This window comes from Amblyomma mixtum, chromosome 8, assembly GCF_055824585.1.
Source record: "Amblyomma mixtum isolate Tamu chromosome 8, ASM5582458v1, whole genome shotgun sequence".
Lineage (NCBI taxonomy): Eukaryota > Metazoa > Arthropoda > Arachnida > Ixodida > Ixodidae > Amblyomma > Amblyomma mixtum.
Window position 1 is genome coordinate 73,387,849 of NC_143019.1, and position 22,485 is coordinate 73,410,333.

At 46.1% G+C, this 22,485-nt stretch overlaps 1 protein-coding gene across 1 annotated transcript in view; it reads left to right on the forward strand.

Annotated features, from left to right (window-relative positions):
- Nucleotides 1-22,485, forward strand: part of spn-E (tudor domain containing 9 protein spindle E) — a 131,171-nt gene that overhangs the window by 70,922 nt on the left and 37,764 nt on the right. Inside the window, exons 18-22 of the mRNA XM_089558531.1 lie at nt 227-290; nt 2,908-2,971; nt 4,772-4,990; nt 10,873-11,291; nt 21,997-22,084. Of these exons, the coding sequence (XP_089414657.1) occupies nt 227-290; nt 2,908-2,971; nt 4,772-4,990; nt 10,873-11,291; nt 21,997-22,084 (854 nt within the window). The remainder of the gene's footprint in view (nt 1-226; nt 291-2,907; nt 2,972-4,771; nt 4,991-10,872; nt 11,292-21,996; nt 22,085-22,485) is intronic.

Sequence of the window (22,485 nt, forward strand, 5' to 3'; positions counted from 1 at the left end):
CGCCGTTAAGATGAAATCGTCGTCGTAAATATCCTGATGTAACCCCCTGCGTATATTGAGCTATCCATGTCATGACCCTTGCGGAGACGGTGCATGTGTGCACACAGTGGGTGCAGTGAGGTCTGCAGGCTGCTTTCATTTAATTTGCTCTAGTGTTCTCAGGGTCCAGGAATGGCCGTGAGGTTCTCACTTCTCTTTTTTTTTTCTCCTTCCCTCTCCTGTGCAGCGGCGTGTCTCTCCATCCAGTCCATGTTTTCCAGGCCCTTCCAGAAGCTGATCGAGGCTTACAAGTGAGTGTTGCCCTCTTTCTGTGAGTGCGATGTCATTGAAGGTCCTGTGGGAGAAGACTGCGTCCGTTAGTCTGTCTGTATCATGAAGCATCGGGTGACCATGTTGCGACAATGCCGCAAAGTCACGTGACCTCTCTCGACCAGTGGCTGTGGACCACAGTAGCTGGTGGTCTACAGTCATCAGTTGAGAGGTGTCATGCGACTTTGTCGAAACCTGCGCACTGGATTGTGAGCAACTTGTCTGCCGTGGCAGGTGGCAGTTAATGATAGCCGAGAGACGTCGCGTGACCTTGTGCCACCATCACAACCTGCTGCCCCCCCTCCCCGCCCCCGCCTATGGCAGGTTCAGTTACATTCAGACACCTGAGCCAAAAAAGAAAGCAGTTAAGGGGGGAAGCTGGTCTTAGGAAAAAAAATTTTGTTAATGAAGTCACAGTAATGGCATCTTCAAGAAACATCTATTTTTGCTAGCTGATTCCAAGTAAGTTCATTTTATGTAAAACAAGTCCTTGTGCATTTATATATGTTATGTAACTTTTTGCCGAGAGCTTTCAATAAATTTTGCTGCAGGAAGCTCACTAGGATGGATGCCATTGGCTTGTCTTGCCATCAAACTGTGCAATAAGGGAAAAATTATAATCCTGCCTATGATAGAAGTTGAGTTACAGGGTTTTGAATTTGCCACTTCACAAACGGAAAGAAACTGATGATTTCAATATCCTATTACTCTCGTTCTATAACCGGCAGGACGACGATTTCACCCTTGTTGCATAGCTTGATGTCGAGAGAAATTAGTGGCATGCAATCTAACGAGTTCCCTGCAGTAGAATTTCTTTCAAACCCTCGGAAAAAGTTACCTAACTTATTGCATAAGTACACAATGACTTGTTGTACATGAAATTAAATTAAATACCGTATTTACTCGCGTAATAGGCGCACTCGCATAATAGGCGCACCCCTAGTTAGGGCGCGAAAAATCAGATTTTTTTATTTCCGCGCATAATAGGCGCACCCCGAACTTGGCACTGTGATCAATACTGTATTTACACGATTGCAAGACGATGCCTCGCCACCCCTCGCTTCCCAATCTTTATTTTAACAAAGTTTTTGCTGAACTGACTACTGGTCCACACTTAGTGCTGCTGCCGTCGCAGCTGCTGCGAACCCACAGCACGTACAACGACATCGCGTAGAACAGCCGCACACAGTTTTCAGGGATGCTCACTTTAAACGTCTGTTTGGAAAGCTTCATTTCCAGCCGGAAACGTTCCCGCCTTAGGCCCGCGAAAACCTCGGCGCTTGGAGTCGCGTACGAAAATTTAGGGACGCCTCAGTCACAACTGCCGCACTTCTCGGCCAAGTCGTATTTTCCGACCTGCCGCACGCTTGCCGCGTTCGAGAGCAAACTCCCAGCCGTGTAGCTGTTAAGGTGCTTGCCCGTCGAGCTAAAACATCAACGCTCCGCGGCAAAGCCATAAACCACGATAACTATCGCGCTACCGCAAATCCCGGCACTTGACAGCAACAACAACAACAAAAAAAAAAACGAGCTGGAGATGCTGATGGCGATATAGATAGCGAAAGCTCGCGGCGGAGGAAAACGATGATGATGATGAGCTTGGCCTTGGGCGCCCTCCGTGGGCGGCGTCTGGAAGCTCCTGTGCGCGTGTGTGGCCTCCGCGATCAAGCGCCCGTTGCGCGCAGCCGGAGCCGATCGCGGAGGCCTCGGCGCGTGCATTCCGAAAGTTTCGGTGCGGCCCTTACACGGACTTTTTTTTTTAACATTTTCTTCGCGAAAACGGGTTGCGGCCCGTACACGAGTGCGTTTACGCGGTGTGTTCAATTCTGCGAGTCGAAAAATTTCCGGAAATTTTACCCCGCGTAATAGGCGCACCCCGAACTTTGAGCCGGATTTTCTGGAAAAAAAAGTGCGCCTATTATGCGAGTAAATACGGTACATGTTCCCTGATGATTTCACGGTTGTGACTTCATTAATTTATTTCTAAGACCCTCTTGCCCGCTTAAGCAGGGAGTGACCAATTGTGCATATGTGGATGTGTAGGCAGACAAAATCATATAGGTGACAGCGGAGTACTTGAGGGATCTGTAATGGTATGCATTGTACTTTTAAGGGTATAAGTGTATACTAAGCATCGTCCAAGTTTTTTCTTATTTCTGTTCCCTTCCCTATATCTAAGTGGCATTCGTGTATAAGCGCAATCCACTGTTTTCTAGTAGCATACATGTGTTTACGAATGATCTTAGTTTAATGATGTCTTCTTTCTTGATCCACCAGCTTAGTTCTCTCTTGATTGCGTGGTGCACGTGCAGTTGACCTTGCTTGATGAGTCACCACGGTGGCTCAGTGGTTGTGGTGCTCGGCTGCTGACCCGAAAGACGCGACTTTGATCCCGGCCGCGGCGATCGAATTTCGAGGGTGGCGAAATTCTGGAGGCCCGTGTACTGTGCGATGGCAGTGCACGTTAAAAGAACCCCAGGTGGTCGAAATTTCCGGAGCCCTCCACTACGGCGTCCCTCATAGCCTGAGTCGCTTTGGGGCTTTAAACCACCATAAATTATAAACCCATAAACCTTTTGCATCTTGCCTTCCTTGCAGATCCCGCATGGCCTGGTCTGAGGGATCGTTCAGCGACTGCCTGGCCATGCTCAATGCTTACAAGGTGTGTTGTGTGTGTGTGTGTGTTGTGTGTGCGTGTGTTGTGTGTGCATGTGTTGTGTGTGTGTGTTGTGTGTGTGTGCGCGTGCGTGTTTGTGTGTGTAATTGCATGAGCCTGGTTTCTGGACACGGGGATGATTACAGCTCTGTAGATAACAAGAAAAGGTATTGCTAAAATACGATAGAAACTCGTGTAAGGGCTGCCTTTTTTTTTTTTAAATTTGGATGTAAATTTTGGAGGTGCGGCCCATACATGAATGAAAAAACATATAGCCGTATTTTTTCTCAGTTTAGTCCAAAGCAGGGAGGTGTTCTGCTTTTCAGCAATTTTGTATTTCTACTATGCATGAATTTTAGGGGCTCAGGGAGCCCAAATACAGCCTCGGACCGAAAGTTCAGACCCCAGATTTTTTTCGGATGTGCTTGATAATTCAAGCTTCTTTCACCGCTCCGCAACACGACCCGCAGTGGCAATGTATAAGATCGACTGAAATTTTTTCTGAATCTCGAATCGTTGCTCATTTTTTCTGACCTCATTGGCGCCCGTCACCGATATCCAAGCCGATGCATTATGTGTGCCGTCGAACCTTGTAAATTCAGACTTCAAGGCAGGTCAAAAACTTGATGAAACAAAATGGAATTCAAGCTGGAAGGTAGCCTTTTAAATGGTAGGGCTGATATTCTTCCGCGGGTTGACACAATGCGCCATGCGGTTTCAACTTGGTCGTTGTCCACCACGTAGACTGGAACGGTATCTACAGTTCTTGGAACTCATCTTTGCCGAGTCTTTCGTCCTGATTGCGATAAGTAGCAGAGAAGCACGTGGGAGGCACATGGGTTCGCGGGGGCGTTAGGTTGAAGAAAATGGCTGTGCTTTTCATGGTGAGGTGAGGAAAAATGCACCACAGCCCCGACTTTTCTGTCATAGCATCATCAGCATTTGATGACAGACAAAATGCCTCATACGCAAGCCACTGCAGCGGGCATATTGTTCATTACAATGTCGATTTGGTTCTACTCGCTATGGCTAATTAAGAAGGACTATGCCAAAGGAGAACGTCAGCGACATGCCGACTGAAGTACAGCCACCGTACGCCGAGCTTGTACAAGCGGTCACTGCCCATTGTCTGCATGACACGTGGCGAGATTTAGCTCTGAGAAGCTCTAGAATGTGCACAAAACTGCTGACCTCTTCCTCGAGTATATTAGCGTACAAGTTGAAGTGATTTTTTTTGATGAAGTTGAATTTTGAGACGTTTTCGTTGTCTCTACAGAGTGGAAAATCGTTCGTTGACTGTGGGCCTCTTATGAACCCTATCATGCTCAGGGAACCCATATAGCACTCTGAGGAACCCAAGTGCTCTGAGGAACCCAAGCATGCTCAGGGAACCTGAATAGTGCTCTGAGGAACCCAAGCATGCTCAGGGAACCTGAATAGTGCTCTGAGGAACCCAAGCGCTCTGAGGAACCCAAGCGCTCTGAGGAACCCAAGCGCTCTGAGGAACCCGAGTGTTCTGAGGAACCCAAACGCTCTGAGGAACCCGAGTGTTCTGAGGAACCCGAGTGTTCTGAGGAACCCGAGTGTTCTGAGGAACCCAAGCGCTCTGAGGAACCCGAGTTTTCTGAGGAACCCGAGTTTTCTGAGGAACCCGAGTTTTCTGAGGAACCCGAGTTTTCTGAGGAACCCAAGTGTTCTGTGGAACCAAGTTTGAGAAACCCCTGCCTTATTGTCCCATGCGCCTGAGTCTGAATTTGCGAGTGTTCTCTTCTCTCTGTCACACACCCCATGCTGTCCGCGTTGCAGATGTGGCGAGACATGCGGGCACAGGGGGCCTTCCATCGCCGCTCCGGCGTCAACGAGCGGGAGTGGGCGACGCACAACTTCCTCCAGCTCAAGCGCCTCCTCGAGGTTGAGCGCCTCATCGACGAGATCGTCCACCGGCTTGCCAGGTTCAACATCAAGGCCCAGGAGCTGCCCAACCTGCCGCCAATGGACCCCGACCAACACATGGTCATTCTCAGGGTGAGACAAGGGGCCAGGCTTGCTCTGGTTTCAAGCGAGAGTGGGATGCATTGGGAGGGGATGGCATTGTCATTCTGTCGTGTGTGTTAATACAGTAATGCATTGGAGGGCATGCATGGTAGTTTTTCACTCCTGTATCCATGCTGCGGAGCTCATCTGCATGACCCTAAAGACCATCCATGGCTTTATGAATGGTATTGAAGCAGGCGTGTAATTGATTGATCGCCCCATTCTTATGACAAACAGGCCACTTCCACTAGGAACGGAGGTGTTCTATAATGTAGAAAAGGGAAAGAATGAATTGCAAGTATCGATGCCGCAGTCTTTGATGACATTGTGTACTTTCTTTTTTGGGGTTTCTGTAGTTATAACTAGAGCCCGGAAATTTAGGCACTAAAGAACCCCGAAATAGGCAGGCATCTAAGCTCTAAAAAATACTGAAATAGGCGCTATAAAGCAAAAATAGGCGCTTTGAATAATACTCTTTATATATTAGTACAAGATTTGTCAGTTAAGCACGGAGCGTATACGCAGTCTTCAACTGAAGCAATAAAGCAAATTCTCAGGTTTTCGAACTTGAAGCTCTTTCGGTTTTCGGTAAGCATAGCTTGGTACTTTGAAAGGCTTTTTTCGACGTCACATGAAATTAGTGGCGAAAACCTAAACATGAGAGTTGATAGTGGCTCAGGCCTTGGGTAATGTGGCCCTACGTCTCTGCGTAGAAAGTCTCTGATTTGTGACATTGTTTATAGGCCTCTGTTTTTTTCTACAAATTGTTGCATCTTCGTAGAAGCAGTAGCGCCCTTTCCTTCCAGTCCCTGAAGTGCTGCTGGTACTTCGACGACTGCCGTCAATGATTCATCTATTGAGAGTCAGCCATTTCCAACTTTGTCTTGCTTGCCGTCAATGTTGAGAAGTTTGCACTGTGCATGACAGGTCTCTTTCCAAGTTCGCCTCTTGATACACTTGAAGAAAAACACTTCGCTCAAGTTACACTACGAGAAAAACGCTTGGAGAAACCCGCGCCTTTTGTGCGTGCATCGGCGCGCGCCATTCACCATACTTAGCAGATGTCTCAAAATTGAAAAACGGCACCGAGGACCGAAATACCGGATTCAGGCATTTATAGGCAAAAAATGCAGTTAAATAGGCAGTATTTTCTAAAAAATGACAAAAAGGCAGGCAGCTGCAAAAATCCTCTGTTTAGGCATTTATAGGCTTGTTTAGGCAAATGCCTAAAGTTCCGGGCCCTAGTTATAACACAGTGCCGTTCACTTCTACGCAGTTGCTGATGCACTGAGTGTCAAAAGAGCTGCACACAGCAAAAGAATTCATCGTTACTAAGAAGAAGAAATCGATTAATTTGTCCTCAGGTGTTTCATAACAGCCAACGCTGAGACCCATGTTCTAATACCATATAAACCCATGTATAATATGCAGGTTTTTTTTTCCAGATTTTAGCATGTAAAATTTCCACCCCATACAGTGAAACTTCAGTTGAACTAACTTCAAGGGACCCCAGGAAAATGTTTGTTGAAGTGAAAGTTCACTCAACTGAAATAAGTATGTTGGAGCTTGTTATCCCATGCTAAAGGAAGAACAGGGTGTTCAGATGATATCAACCCATTTATTTGCAAGTTGATATTCACTATACTTAGATCCTTGTGAAGAATGCAGTAATCTTTTTTCTGCACTTGTCCACTTAAGACTGCAGCGGTTGTGAACTGGGCCACTATGTCCAAGCCCTCGTGAACTTTCTCCGGCACAACAGTCTGCTGGGCAGCAAAGGTCTTCAGTTTATCCAAGCACAACAACGCTTCTTTAGCTGAAATTTTTTCTCCGGTTGGTGCTCCTTCGGTTGATTCTTCTTCCTCCTCCTCTTGTTCCTGAGGTAATGCACTTGCTACGATGTCTTCCGTAGTCAGCGTGGCGCATGTCTCAACTGAGGTAATGCGCTTGCTACGATGTCTTCTGCAGTCTGTAGTCCGAAGCATTTCATATTCATAAAAACCACGACACATGCGTAAGCACTCCATCCGTCCTTGTTCATGACTGTGAGATATCGTTTCTTGAAGATCATGGCTGATTGTAACATCTAATCAGTGTTGTTGGCGTCGATCATGCGTGCTCCTGGTTGTTTGTAGAGTATATTTTTTCGTGTTCCGTGCAATAAACCTTCAGTTGCTAGTCAGTGCCTGTCCCGTCGTCTTCTTTTCTTGTGTCCCTGTTCCTGCGCTGTTTTTTTCCTCAAGATGTACCAACTCGCTCAACTCGCCGTTTTACTGAACTTTTGTAGTCGGCGTGGCGCATGTCTCAACTGAGGTAATGCGCTTGCTACGATGTCTTCCGTAGTCAGCGTGGCGCATGTCTCAAGCTGGGAGTCACAGCAGGCATAGTCCTCAAAAGGCAAAGGGCTGTCCGTACCCAGTCTTTCCGACAATTCTGTCCAGCCGCCAAGTTCAGTGCTCCCTTCATCACTGTCATTTTCCTCCTCTTCAGGATTGGCATCAACAGCAGTCCAGTCTGCAGCATTTAGACCTGGTTCAGCAGTTCACGATCGTTGTTGGCTTCACAGTCCACCAAGTGCCTTTTGCACTTTGATTGGGTCAGGCTTCTGCATTCTCAGATTTATCACTCGACTCTGATGTTGCTGAGACGTGTGTCGACTAAGTGGGCCGAGCAGTTGTGCAAGATTAACAAAATCTTGCGATTCTTTTTGGCCATTTCATTGTTCACGCCAACAGTCCACTTCGTAACCAGGTCACGCGACATCCAGGCCTTTGAATTATAGCCGCTGCGGTGGCTTAGTGGCTATGATGCTCGGCTGCTAGCCCGAAAGACGCGGGTTCGATCCCGGCCGCGGCGGTTGAATTTCTTTGGAGGAGAAATTCGAGGCCCGTGTACTGTGTGATGGCAGTGCACGTTAAAGAACCCCAGGTGGTCGAAATTTCTGGAGCCCTCCACTACGGCGTCTCTCATAGCCTTAGTCGCTTTGGGACGTTAAAACCCCATAAACCATAAACCTTTGAATTATGGGTGTAATCACAAGGCAGCAATGCAAGCCCTTTAAAGCACCTTGGGCGGGTGTATCGACCGATGATTAAAGGCTTCATTTTGTGGGTGCCCGATGCGCTGCAGCAAAACAAAGCTGTGATTCTGAGTTTTGAGTGCTTCCCACCTTTGCACGCGTCGTCTTTGAAGCACATCATTTTGTCCGGAAGCAGCTGGTAAAATACACCAGTCTGGTCGGTGTTGTATATGTCATGAGAATAGTGGCGAATTTGTACTAGTCGGTTAAGGGGAGACGAGGGTAACTGACCTTTTTATTTGTGGATAGAATGTCATAAAATTTTGCACAGAGATGTGTTTTTCTCTTCTGATTTCAAAAATGTAGTCATAATTGAGCTGGTGGTCTTAGATCAAGAGTTATCTTGAATTCTAGAGTGTAATTTGGTAATTTCTTATGCAGCTTTAATGAACTTTCTCATTGTATGTTGTCGCTTCTAATTACATGAATTGATAGCCAGAAAGTTCCCATACCTGTTGACATTCTTAAGTTTTTTGTTTAGGCCACGTGTAAATAGCAATTTACGATTAGCTTAACGAGTTGCAGTGTGAAATGCTGCGACCTCTTACTCTCGACACCGTACATCAGGATGACATGCCTTTAGAGAAAAACGAAGGATGTCGGCGGGTATGGGAACTCTCTGCCTACCAATTCATGCAGATAAAAACAATGAAATGCAATGGGAAAATTCATTATAGCTGTGCAAGAAATTACCTAATTACATTCCAGACTTCGTAAGATTTAAAGGAACACTGAGGAGAGCACTATTAATATTTTTTTTTTATAGTAAAATCCGATAGTTCGGCATGTCATGGCTTTGTTGCCACTTGGCCGGCAGCGAAAGATGCATTTATTTCTAAGAAATTTGGATTCGAAGTTGAAATAGTTTTTCCCGCCGCTCTGATTCAAACTTGGGATTCGTCTATGACGACAGCGGACTAAGAGACGTGAAACATGACGTGCACATGACGTAACGCAGACTCCGTGATTTCTGGCTGCCAGCAGTGCGGCCTAGCAGCAGCCGAAAAGAAAGCTACCGCCAGCCGCACGTTGAAGGCATCTATCGGCTATTGTGGCCGTCGCTACAGTCGCTTCGATTACGTTTGCACTGGCGTTTTGCCAGCGTTACGATGGATCTCGTTCTCAAAGTCGTCAACGAAGTTCTCGCAAATAGACACCTTTAGCATACCGTGTACCTTGTTACCGCTAGCGGAATACCGGGAGCCCGCCTACCGCCGGAAAACAGGCGCTGATTTGTCCCGATGCTTCAGGAGCGCGCGTAGCAGCCGGGCACGTGGCGCCATCTGGCGACGTCAAGGAGATTTGCGCATGCATTGGCTGCGCCTCAGTGATGCATGGTTTCTCGGTTCCTGGTGTTGCTAGAACCATTCGTTCTAGCAACACTGTTTTGTTCTATGATCTCATCACGCTTGTACTTGCGAGTTTGGCCTGTGGCGGCGATACCTGTATTTTGGTTCTTGCTCTTTTCTATGTTACAAGAGCTTTGTTGTCAGTATGAGTGGCGTTTTTGTAATCAGGAGCTGGTATTCTGTCGATACAAGCCAACTTCAATTTCTCCTCAGTGTCCCTTTAAGACCACCAGCTCAGTTATGACTACGTTTTTGGAATCGGACGAGAGAAACGCATCTGTGTGCCAAATTTCATGAGATTTTGACGGTATGTGATCGCCCCTTCAGTTTTTACAGCAGTGTTATGCTGTGTTCCTTGCTACGGAGAAAATAATAAACAAGAACATCGAAAACAGTATTATCTACACAGACTCCCTCAGTGTACTGAAAGCACTACAGTCCAGAAATGCAGTCATGCCATCGCTAGGTCAGGTCATACATAACATAACAAGGATTGTAACACAAGGGCATAACATAAAATTATGTTGGGTTCCAAGCCATGTTGGAATTGATGGTAATGAGACAGCGGATGCATGTGCTGCTCAAGCCCACAACAAGGAAATAAAGAAAATAAGCATGCCACATAATGATTATGTGAAGCTAGTTCAGAGCAGACTGAGGAACAAATGGCAGATCACATGGAATAGTCAGATAAATAACAAGCTACACTTAATAACACCAATATTAGGAGAATGGAAATCATGCACACATCAGGAACGCTTTTTTGAAGTTATTTTATGTCGTTTGCATATCGAACACACACACCTTACCCACAACTTTCTACTAACAAAACAAGACAAACCTACCTGTGAAAAATGCGGAGATGAACTGACAGTAACTCATATCTTAATCTCATGCACAGAACTTGAAACACTCAGAAACAAGTTTTTTACCCCGTTTTACAACCAGCACATCCCCTTTCATCCGGCATTGATTTTAGGTGAAGAAGCTCTTATTGATAAGTCAAGTGTTTTTAACTTTTTAAAAGAAGCCAATGTACTCTCGATACTCCGAATAATGGTCAGTTTTTAGAACTTGCGAATTTTTTTCGAACCACACCTCAGCCACCCTCCTGTCGCGAGAAGACGGCTGAGGTCACAATTCCATCGGTTGGGGACCTCCAGATCCTTGCACAGCCAAGGATGGCTGCTGAGGTTGCCGACCCTTTTTAAAGCTTTTACCATAAGTCTCTTTTAAAATTCTGTCTTATATTTTTACTAGGTTGCACGAATTAACTTTTTAGGCCCTTTACACCGCCGTTCATTTAGACTTTAGTATAACAGCTATTTAAAAGAATTTTCTATACCCTGAGCTTAGCGCATGATAGCCTTAGTCGCTTATGCGCCATAAAACCCAACTCAACTCAACTCAACCCTTCAGCTTCCCTCGCTCGCCCTGCCGTGCAGATGGTGATTGGCGGGGCCTTCTACCCCAACTACTTTGTCCAAGAGGACCTGGACGAGGCCAGTGTCTGCCGGGGCCTGGTGACCGACCCGCTGAGCACGGTCATGCTGTCGGGCATCCCCCAGAACCAGGGCATCCTGTACGACCACGCGCTGCGCTCTCTGCTCGCCCCCTGCAACTGCCGCATGAAGATAGTGTTCGAGGACTCGCGGGCCGCCATTGAGTTCCAGCAGAAGGAGCGCCGGGACGGGGTGCTGCCGGCCGTCTACACGGCGGTCAAGATGCGGCAGCTGCGCACCCCGCTGGAGCTGACCCTCTTCCGGCCAGAGGACGCCCGGGAGAAGCTGGACAGGCTGCAGGAGCTGCGCAGCGAGGAGAAGGGCACCAAGGACAGCGGCGAGAAGAAGCTCAGGTCAAACCGGTGAGTGTGGGAGCGCCACTTTCATGGCCACTACAGAGGAGTTGCCGCGTTGCCTCGCTGGGAAAACTGCCAGCGATCTTGTGAAACGTGACGGTCTTGTCGGGTTCGAGGCGCTCTGTTCAGACAGTACCGTATTTACTCGCATAATGATCGCACTCGCGTAATGATCGCACCCCTGAATTTTGTTTGCAAAATTCAATTTTTTTTTTATTCCCCGCGTAATGATCGCACCCCGAACTTGCCGCTGCAATTTGTCGACAATGTCGAGTCTAGCCGACGATGATCGTACTTGCTATCTGTCTGACAGATGGCACGTGCAGATGACAATCTTGCTCTGTCAGCATTGCAGCGGAAGCCGCCTGTTGGCTGACTTGCAGTCGCACGGGCAGTTTAAATGCGGTTATGCTTAATTGCGTATACCAAACTTAACTGTGGTTATCTCGAATCACAGTTTGCCGTTGTCGCAAGGCTCGCCACCGTTCTGGGTTGCGGTGCAACGAACGAAGTGACGCGGCGATCCGGCTAAACTTTATTGTTCTCGTAAATAATAAGCCCTGGGATACGGGAACGTCGAAAATGAATCCTCCTTGAGTATCACTGGCCGAGTTGTTGGTAGGAGTAATAACTGCGATACAGGCTAGTTTTACGTTCGCAGCCGCGTAGCAGTTGCCGCCATTGCAGCGCGATTGATCCGATCTGCTTACACGCCAGCTCCGCTGCTAAAGCGTCGCTGAAATCGATGGCATATATTTCTTTTAAATATGAAACAATTAGGTTGTCAGTGAGGCAGCGCCATAAGTAGAACATTCATTGTAGCGTTGGTCAGTTCAAAAGCGCCGTCCACTGTGGCTTCGATACGAAACAAGTTAGGCCTAGCGACGACTAGGGAGTACAGAGTGCCGTTGTCCGCCGGGCTCGCGGGCGGCACCGTTGCGGTAAGCGCGCAGAACCCGGTGCTCCGAGCGTTGCGAACGTGTCACCTAAGTACATCAACGATGCGGCTGAGACCGGACATTTTTCGGCGTAACGGCGGTAAAATGCGTAGCTTGAGCGCCGCACCATTGGTCGAGATCGCGAAGGCTGCATAGTGATTTAGTGCAAAGAAAGTACGTTCTTGAAGCGGGCCAGCTCGTGCGCTTTTCACTCTCTACCTTCTCGATTAACGACACAAGCCGAGATCGCCGAGATCGGTTCACGATAACCGCGTTTAGCGGCGTAATCGCGGGTAGCACGCCCGTGTGACAAGGGTTGTCTGCCTGCAACTTGTTTGCGTTTTCGGGGCTCAAAAATTTTTTGTAAAAAATTTACCCCGCGTAATGATCGCACCCCTAAATTTGCGCCAATTTTTTTTTTTTTAATGTTCGATCATTATGCGAGTAAATACGGCAACCTAAACATGCTGCCTTCTCACAGGCACTTCCAATCATCCTTGAGTCTGTGTTGATATAGTCTGATACAACTTAAGTCTGCAGTGAAGCTCCGCCCACATTCAGCCTCCGCGCACAGAATTCCTCCACGACGAAAAAGTAGTGCACTGCTTAAAAAATTATGAGCTCTAGAATTTTGATACGGGGATTGTTCGATGTAGTCAAACATTAAAAAGCTGATTTCGTTTACGGTTGCAATTGGACAGCAGAGTAATGCAGGACACCGCAAACTGCGGCCTAGTGTAAGCAACTGCTGTTTTTTGAGGTGTATCGTACTATAGACTCGAATGCTTATTGAACACTGTGACCACCTTCAGGCGTGTTCGACTGCAGTCGTGCTCAGTTCAGCCCTGCTTTGTCAGATGTCATGAAGATTGTTGAGCACAGTCAGACATCTGTGAGTAAATGTTAAAGGTGCACTGAAGAGGATTCTGAACATGTCTTTTTGCCGCGGGAACTCAAATCTACACGTTCCTAGCATTCTTAGAAACAGTGACTTATTGCCCTGTGTGGCTGATTTCCCCAATTAAAACGAATTAACGTCCGGCTCCCGCCTTTTTTTTTAATTCTGCCTCGTACGGTGGGCGGACTCGACCAACGCGTGGGAGCGCCTTTCACCCAGTCCCGTGGAGGCTTTGCTTTCGCTTTATTTTGTTTTTTAGGTTTCCATGAAGAAATAGTTTCATTCGCAGATAATATAGCCGCAAAATAAGCCCGAAGAAATAAAAATACGCGCGGACTATTTGCGACTACGGACTACTACGTATTACTCCGCCGATGGCAGAGCGGCAAGCCGCCACGGGACTGGCTGAAAGGCGCTCCACGCGTTGGTCGACTCCGCCCACCGAACGAGGCAGAATTAAAAAAAAAAAAGGCGGGAGCCGGACTTTAATTCGATTTAATTGGGGAAATCGGCCACACAGGGCAGTAAATCGCAGTTTCTAAGAAAGCTCTGAACGTGTAGATCGATTTCCCGCAGCAAAAAGACTAGTTCAAATTCCTCTTCAGTGCACCTTTAAGGGTGACCTTCCTGAAGGAGTCTCACTGTCCTGTAGTGAAAATGATCAGCTGACTTCTGCAGCTTGGCTGTCTTGGCAGATTGACGAGGCTTTGTGTTGTGTATAGTACCTGTCACGCAGGCACAGTCTTTTGTGCTTGAGTGTGTATGGAATGCGTGTGAGTAACCGAGTGCATACTGACTGCCGTATATACACCAGGTGTCCCAGCTAAATGTAACCAAGCTTTTAAAAAACATGGGATGCCCTAGCCGCCTGAAACCAACTGAGGGTTCTTTAGAGTCGCGTGTCCGAGTCTGCAGTATTTTTTTCGCTCTTCAAGGTTAAGTAATTAGTCAAGCTTAATTAACTAACTTTTTAATTATTGACTTGAGGAACAAAGTGTCAATGGAAAAGTTGTAGATCACTTTTAGAAACAGCTTACTGAGACATTTGCAGCAAAGTAATATTTACGTAAAGTAGTTTTTTTGCCGGCCTCTAACCATAACCCGCACATAAGAAAAAGCTTCCACATGACAACTGTGCCACTTCAATGTCCCAGGACACGCCTTAAAAAATAAAATCCATTTTTTCTGAAGTCCTCTCCTCGATGAGACTTTGGGTGCACATTGGGGCAGAGAAGTGAGAGAGCAGCTGGTCACGTGACAACTTTCTTTTTAAGGCCAATAAATGAAGCTACGTAAATTGTAACTTGACGGAAACAGCACTACTAGCGGTTTTTCGAGGCGATCTAAAACTTTTGCATTGACACTTTCTTCCTCTAGTCGTTAGCTAATTAAACTTAACTAATTAATGAACTTTGAAGAGCGAAAAAAATACTCAAGACTAGGCCACGCGACTATGAACAACCCTGAGTTGGTTTCACTGGACTAGGACTCTTAGCCTTTTTTAAAAGTTTGGTTACATTTAGCTGGGACACCCGGTATACATGGTCTGTTCTGAAAGTAGGGCTCATTTTTTAAAATAAAATTTATTCGAGAGAATAGTGCAAACGATTACAATTTTTCAAGGTAGCACCCTTCCGCACCTACACGCTGCTGCCAATGAGTTTTAGAGTTTTCGTACGTCTCCAGGAACGCCTGAACCGGAATGTTGTTTAGCTCCCTCGTCACGGCCTGTTGAACCACCTCTACCGATCCGTGATGTTTCCCCTCGAGCGTCGATTTTATTCTCGGGAATAGAAAAAAGTCTGGCGGGGCCAAGTCGAAGCTGTAGGGGGGCTGAGGCAGCGTTGCCGCCTTGTGCTGGGCAAAAAATCGGGGTCCTCATTCACATGATGAAGAAGGTCCTACCGGTTGGCCTTTTCCTCCTCTGACAACACTACTGGCACCAATTTCGTGCACGCTTTCCTCATGGATAAGTTTTCTGTCACGATCTTAAAAACTTGGGTTTGAGGAATGCTCAAGTCGTCAGCAATCATTCTGATATTCAGTCTACGATCACTGTTAAGTAAATGTTTCACTCGCTACACATTTTCGTTGGTCTTGCTGGTCGAAGGGCGTCTGGAGCGGTCGTCTTCCTCCACTCTTTCCTTACCTTCTTGGATCAGCTTGTGCCACTCAAAAAACACCTGATCTACCCATGGAAGCGTCACTGTAGGCCTCCTTAATCATGTTGTGAGTCTCTTTGCCCGTGTTACCAAGATTTACTCAAAATTTGATCGCGTATCGCTGATCCAGTAAACCCTCGATGATTCTGCGTGACGAGACGTTTTGACAGAGGTTCGCAGTACAAGCGACCTCCTCTCTTCAACGGCCGAGAGCCGACTGGCGATTGTCCCCAGCATTCCCAATATCCCCCTTCAACAATCCTGCATGCTCAGACCACCTCTCGTCCGCCCGTTCGCCCAGGAAAAAACCAGTCCTACTACTTTCAGAACAGACCCTGCATATACCAGGTGTCCCAGCTAAATGTAACCAACTTTTTAAAAAAGACGAAGTGTCCTAGTGCAGTCATACCTACTGAAGGTTGTTGAGAGTTGCATGGCCTAGTCTCGAGAATTTTTTTCATTCTTCAAAGTTAATTAATTAAGCTTAATTAGCTAACTTTTTAATCATTGACTTCAGGAAAAAAGTGTCAATGAAAATGTTTTAGATCACCTCGAAAAACCGCTAGTAGTGCTGTTTCCATCACGGTACGATTTACGTAGCTTTATTTATTGGCCTTAAAAGAAAGTTATCACGTGACCAGCTGCTTGCTCGCATCTCTGTCCCAATGTGCACCCGAAGTCTCATCGAGGAGAGGACTTCACGAAAAACAGGATTTTATTCTCTAAGGTGCATCTTGGAACGCTTAGTGGCGCCGTTGTCATGTGGAAGCTTTTTTCTTATTGTCCGAATTACGGTTAAAGGCCAGTAAAAAAACTACATTACGTAAATAGTACATTGCTGCAAATGTTTCAGTCAGCCGTTTTTCAAAGCGATCTACAACTTTTCCATTGACACTTTGTTCCTCAAGTCAATAATTAAAAATTTAGTTAATTAAGTTTAACTAATTACTTAACCTTGAGGAACAAAAAAAATACTGCAGACTAGGTCACGCGACTCTAAAGAACCCTCAGTTGGTTTCAGACTGCTAGGGCATCTATGTTTTTTAAAAGCTTGGTTACATTTAGCTGGGACACCTGGTGTATATATATATATATATATATATATAAGATGCGAAATTGAGAAACGCTTCGTTTATTGGGAGTCGACGTTTCGGACAGAGCCTGTCCTTTTTCAAGACTGAGGTTACATGGTTCTTGCTTCTCTTCTTAAAGGGTCTCCATCTGTACACGTGTTCGACACCTGAGCCAAAACAAGCCGACGTTGCAGAAGGAAGAACGGCTCAGGGAAGAGAGAGAAAAAAAAAAAGAAAAAAATAACAAAAAATACACAAACGGGACAGGGGGTGGGGAGGGTAAATGTCGTCGCCCGCCACCCACGTATGCGGTCGCGGGGAGAAAAGAAAAAAGGAAAAAAGGGGAGGGAAAAAAAAAGGAAGAGCGGGAGGGGAATATGGACAGAGAACTGAGTCCTAACACAGCGGACAGCTAGCAAAGTGTATAGAGACAAACAGTGGCCGACGCACAGCATAGATTTGAGATGCACTCAAATGTTGTCCACTTAAACGAGTAAACAAGATACAATGGAGCAAAAGGGTGGGGAAAAAAAAAAAAAAAAAAAGAAAGACTTCCGCCATGTGCAACTTCTTTGGCAGGATGAGTCAAGGCGGGCAGAGTGGAATTTAACGAGACACACGTGGAGTGTACCTGCACACACTCACACAGGCAACCAAATAAGGAAAAGAAAAGGCCGGAAACGGAGGCGACTTTGGGGAAGAATCGTCGCGTGGGGCCACTATGAATGGCGGGGGTGCTTAAGTTCTTTGACGGCGCCGCTCTCGTCAAGATGGTCGAACGGGGGAAGGTAAGAACGCTGTGGGCGATGAGGCCATCGGTGTAAGCGTATGGGAGAAAGCTTGCGAGGCCTGTCAGGCCGGAACTCCGAGGTCAGTACTGGATTTGAGGGGGCGTATTGAAGACAAAGCGCCCAGGTTCTCATTAATGCCTTGGGCAATTGTTCCAAACTTATAAATAAAGTACGACTCGTGTTGCTCCCGCTCCCGGGTGTTGTTGAACCCACCCTGTAAGACTGTTAATTTAAGTGCTTCAAATGGGTGTTTTTTGTCATTAATGTGTTTTGACAAGGGGAGGTTAGGTAGAGATAGGGCATGAGCGCGGTGGTTATTAAAGCGAAATCGTAGAGGGTTAACCGTCTGCCCAATGTACTGCATACTGCACACACCACATTCTAGGAGGTAGATAACGTTGGAGGAGTCACAATTAAAGTCGCCATTGATTTTCCATTTAAAGCCTGAGGCTGTGCTTATCGCACAGCTGGTTGTTTGCATATGTTTGCAGACGTGGCATCTACTTTTGGCGCAGGGTCGGCAACCCAACCCAAGGTGGTTATGTGTTTTTGAGTGTACGAGAATGTTTTGAATGTTTTTCGGTCGTCTGTAGACTGCGTGAGGGGGAGTAGTGAAAATTTTTGCGAGGCGCTCGCTTTGTTCGAGAATGTTGAAATGTTTTTTAAGGATTTTGTTTACGTTGGGGGGATTACCTGTGTAGGTGAGTACCAAGTTTGCCCGGTGATCTGTTTCTTCGCTGCGTCGACGTCCATCTAGTATTTCATCTCGGTTGAAGAAACAGATCACCGGGCAAACTTGGTACTCACCTACACATGTAATCCCCCCAACGTAAACAAAATCCTTAAAAAACATTTCAACATTCTCGAACAAAGCGAGCGCCTCGCAAAAATTTTCACTACTCCCCCTCACGTAGTCTACAGACGACCGAAAAACATTCAAAACATTCTCGTACACTCAAAAACACATAACCACCTTGGGTTGGGTTGCCGACCCTGCGCCAAAAGTAGATGCCACGTCTGCAAACATATGCAAACAACCAGCTGTGCGATAAGCACAGCCTCAGGCTTTAAATGGAAAATCAATGGCGACTTTAATTGTGACTCCTCCAACGTTATCTACCTCCTAGAATGTGGTGTGTGCAGTATGCAGTACATTGGGCAGACGGTTAACCCTCTACGATTTCGCTTTAATAACCACCGCGCTCATGCCCTATCTCTACCTAACCTCCCCTTGTCAAAACACATTAATGACAAAAAACACCCATTTGAAGCACTTAAATTAACAGTCTTACAGGGTGGGTTCAACAACACCCGGGAGCGGGAGCAACGCGAGTCGTACTTTATTTATAAGTTTGGAACAATTGCCCAAGGCATTAATGAGAACCTGGGCGCTTTGTCTTCAATACGCCCCCTCAAATCCAGTACTGACCTCGGAGTTCCGGCCTGACAGGCCTCGCAAGCTTTCTCCCATACGCTTACACCGATGGCCTCATCGCCCACAGCGTTCTTACCTTCCCCCGTTCGACCATCTTGACGAGAGCGGCGCCGTCAAAGAACTTAAGCACCCCCGCCATTCATAGTGGCCCCACGCGACGATTCTTCCCCAAAGTCGCCTCCGTTTCCGGCCTTTTCTTTTCCTTATTTGGTTGCCTGTGTGGGTGTGTGCAGGTACACTCCACGTGTGTCTCGTTAAATTCCACTCTGCCCGCCTTGACTCATCCTGCCAAAGAAGTTGCACATGGCGGAAGTCTTTCTTTTTTTTTTTTTTTTCCCCACCCTTTTGCTCCATTGTATCTTGTTTACTCGTTTAAGTGGACAACATTTGAGTGCATCTCAAATCTATGCTGTGCGTCGGCCACTGTTTGTCTCTATACACTTTGCTAGCTGTCCGCTGTGTTAGGACTCAGTTCTCTGTCCATATTCCCCTCCCGCTCTTCCTTTTTTTTTCCCTCCCCTTTTTTCCTTTTTTCTTTTCTCCCCGCGACCGCATACGTGGGTGGCGGGCGACGACATTTACCCTCCCCACCCCCTGTCCCGTTTGTGTATTTTTTGTTATTTTTTTCTTTTTTTTTTCTCTCTCTTCCCTGAGCCGTTCTTCCTTCTGCAGCGTCGGCTTGTTTTGGCTCAGGTGTCGAACACGTGTACAGATGGAGACCCTTTAAGAAGAGAAGCAAGAACCATGTAACCTCAGTCTTGAAAAAGGACAGGCTCTGTCCGAAACGTCGACTCCCAATAAACGAAGCGTTTCTCAATTTCGCATCTTATTTTAAACTAGCAACCAAGTATGTTTACCTTATTGTGCTATATATATATATATATATATATATATATATATATATATATAGTATATGCATTGAAGAGGAGCGTAGCAGTTCAAATGAGAACACTATAAAACATCCTCTGTACTGAAATGCTATAGAGGAAGCAGGGCCTTCAGACCCCAAAGCAATTTGACGGGCTCGAGATTGGGAGCGAAAATGCCTAACACCACAGCACAGCTAAGCCTTGAACATTCAGTGGGGAAAATTGAAGCACTAGCAAACAAAGACGCAGAGTGGGGGTCATGGGCACTTACTTGCAACTGAAGATTTTTTTATTCAAGGACTTCATGCATGGTAACAGCTTGTGGCTGTGCTGCTTAGTGCATTTTAACTTGCTGCTGACTGAATGAACACTGCCTGATGCAATCGTGATAGCTTTTTTTTTGCTTCATTTTTCATTTGTTTTCTCAGTGCACTGCCTGATGCAATCGTGATAGCTTTTTTTTCATTTTTCATTTGTTTTCTCAGTGCACTGCCTGATGCAATCGTGATAGCTTTTTTTTTGCTTCATTTTTCATTTGTTTTCTCAGTGCACTGCCTGATGCAATCGTGATAGCTTTTTTTTCTTCATTTTTCATTTGTTTTCTCAGTGCACTGCCTTATGCAATCGTGATAGCTTTTTTTTGCTTCATTTTTCATTTGTTTTCTCAGGGCACTGCCTGATGCAATCGTGATAGCTTTTTTTGCTTCATTTTTCATTTGGTTTCTCAGTGCACTGCCTGATGCAATCGTGATAGCTTTTTTTGCTTCATTTTTCATTTGTTTTCTCAGTGCACTGCCTGATGCAATCGTGATAGCTTTTTTTTTTGCTTCATTTTTCATTTGTTTTCTCAGTGCACTGCCTGATGCAATCGTGATAGCTTTTTTTTGCTTTATTTTTCATTTGTTTTCTCGGTTAATTTTTGCCAACCTCGTCTTGAGGCATATGCTATTGAGCTGTAATGAATTGCCTCTCTCTCTCTCTCTCTCTCTTTTTTTTTTTACTACATTTCCAATTGCAGACTATTCACTTGGCCTCAAAATTGTTCGAAGAGAATAACTGTTCGCTTCATACTTGCTTCATGCAGAAAATTTACTATTCACACATGCCCAGAAATTTTGAGCCTCTTGGAGAAATCTGTTGAAACCGTTTTTCCTGCCTTGTGATCCCTCCCTCCCCCCCAAGTTGATGTCAGCTTCGCAGTAAAAATGTGGGTCTACTACTTGAGTATGTACGGCAGCCTGAATGCACACTGAACAATGCTGCATGATGACCTTGGAAGTATGCTTGGCTGCAGCGTCGGTTGTGTCGATCGTACTTAGTGAACATCAACCTTGTTGAGCAAGGTGAGAGGTTGCTGTTAGCACCCTTGAACAGACTCAGTGGGCTTGCAGGCAACATGCAGGAACAAGAAAATTGATGGAAAAGTTAGGCTCGGTGATGTTCATCATCATCAGCAGCATTAGCAGCTGGACGGAATCCCTCTGCATGCAGGCATGTAGCCTCTAAAAAAAAAAGAATGTCCAGATTCAGTGATGATGATGGGCTGTATAGAGTCGGCTATAGGCAGTTACAGTATGACGAGTTTGCGGGAATACGGTGGCCGCAACTGGCAAAGGACAGAGTTATACCCATGCCACACGCTCACAAGAAATGGCAGTAAATGCTTAAGGCCTTAAGTTTGTTAATGCCATTATTTTCGGAGTTGGTGCTACACGTCCACATTTAATGCCATTATCGAAAGTGACGACGATAACGCTTGCAAGGTAGTTAAAAGCTTCATCTGAATATAAACATTGCTAATGAGCACAATATATGGGAAATGTTGTTCAAATGTAATATAAAATCGATTTTTCAGAAAATACGGCTGTTCCTTCTTTACAAGTAGAAAAAGTAGCCATAGACTCGCATGTCAGCACCCAAGTCGAGAGTACCTGTCAATAAGGCTGATAAAAATGGCGCTCTTCGCATCGAAAATGCAGTATAGTTGCCTCATCTGACTGAAAGTTAAGAATTAACTATTTCCTACTGGTTAGGAAGTTGCTACTAACAAAGCTGCATGCTTTTCTGCGTGTGGAATGGGAACGAGAGTAGGCATTGCACGGGCGAATGAGTTGTGGCGAACTCAGTAGGTCGCGAATGGCAGTAAGGCTAATGACATTAAATTTGTGCGTGTGGCACCGCACGAATGCCATTAAAACTTAAGGCACTAAGCACTTAATGGCATTAAATCTGTCCGTGTGGCACGGGTATTAATTGGAGAGACATGGGAGAGGCCTTTGCCCTGCAGTGGGAGTAGTCAGGCTGATGATGATGATAAGTCTAGAAATTAAGTGGGCAAAGAAAGGGTTTAGGCATGCATGTATTTAGGTGCCTGGGGAGCCCCAGAAAGGTATTATTCCAAGGGGCTCAGTGGTTGTGTAGTTTTAGAGTCCCTGCATAATGCAAAGTCGCTTATGCTCTCGCTAGTGTGCGGTTCTGTTTTCTTTTCGAATTCGGCCGTGCTTCAAGGCTGTTCGGCAGTGTCATTTTGTGCCTTCCTTTGCAGCTTGGTTGTTGTGCCTCCTGCGTGCCGCATCAAGTCCGTTCCCCTGCCACCTGCCAGCCAGATGACTATCGACATCTACTGCACTCATGTAAGCAATTTTTGGCTCATTGTTCCTTAGGGTTGTGCAAATGTTTAAGTTTTCGAATACGAATGTGAAGAAAAAATTACCCCGAATATTGAATTGAATACAGTAAAACCCCGTTAGTTCAGATCTCAGGGTGGTCACTGTAAATGGTACAGGAGGCTTATATATTTTTTTTTTTTCACAAAATACAATGTGGCCCATGAGGTTTCAACATCCCAAGGCAACACACTGGTTGAGAACGATGCTGTAGTGGAGAGGTCCGGATAACTTAGACCCTGAAGAAGATATGCACTGGCATTACATGACACGTGGACGTTTGTTCCCCTCCCCTTAAAGGGACACTGAGGAGAAATTGAAGTTGACTTGCGTCGACAGAATTCCAGCTCCTGATTACAAAAACGCCA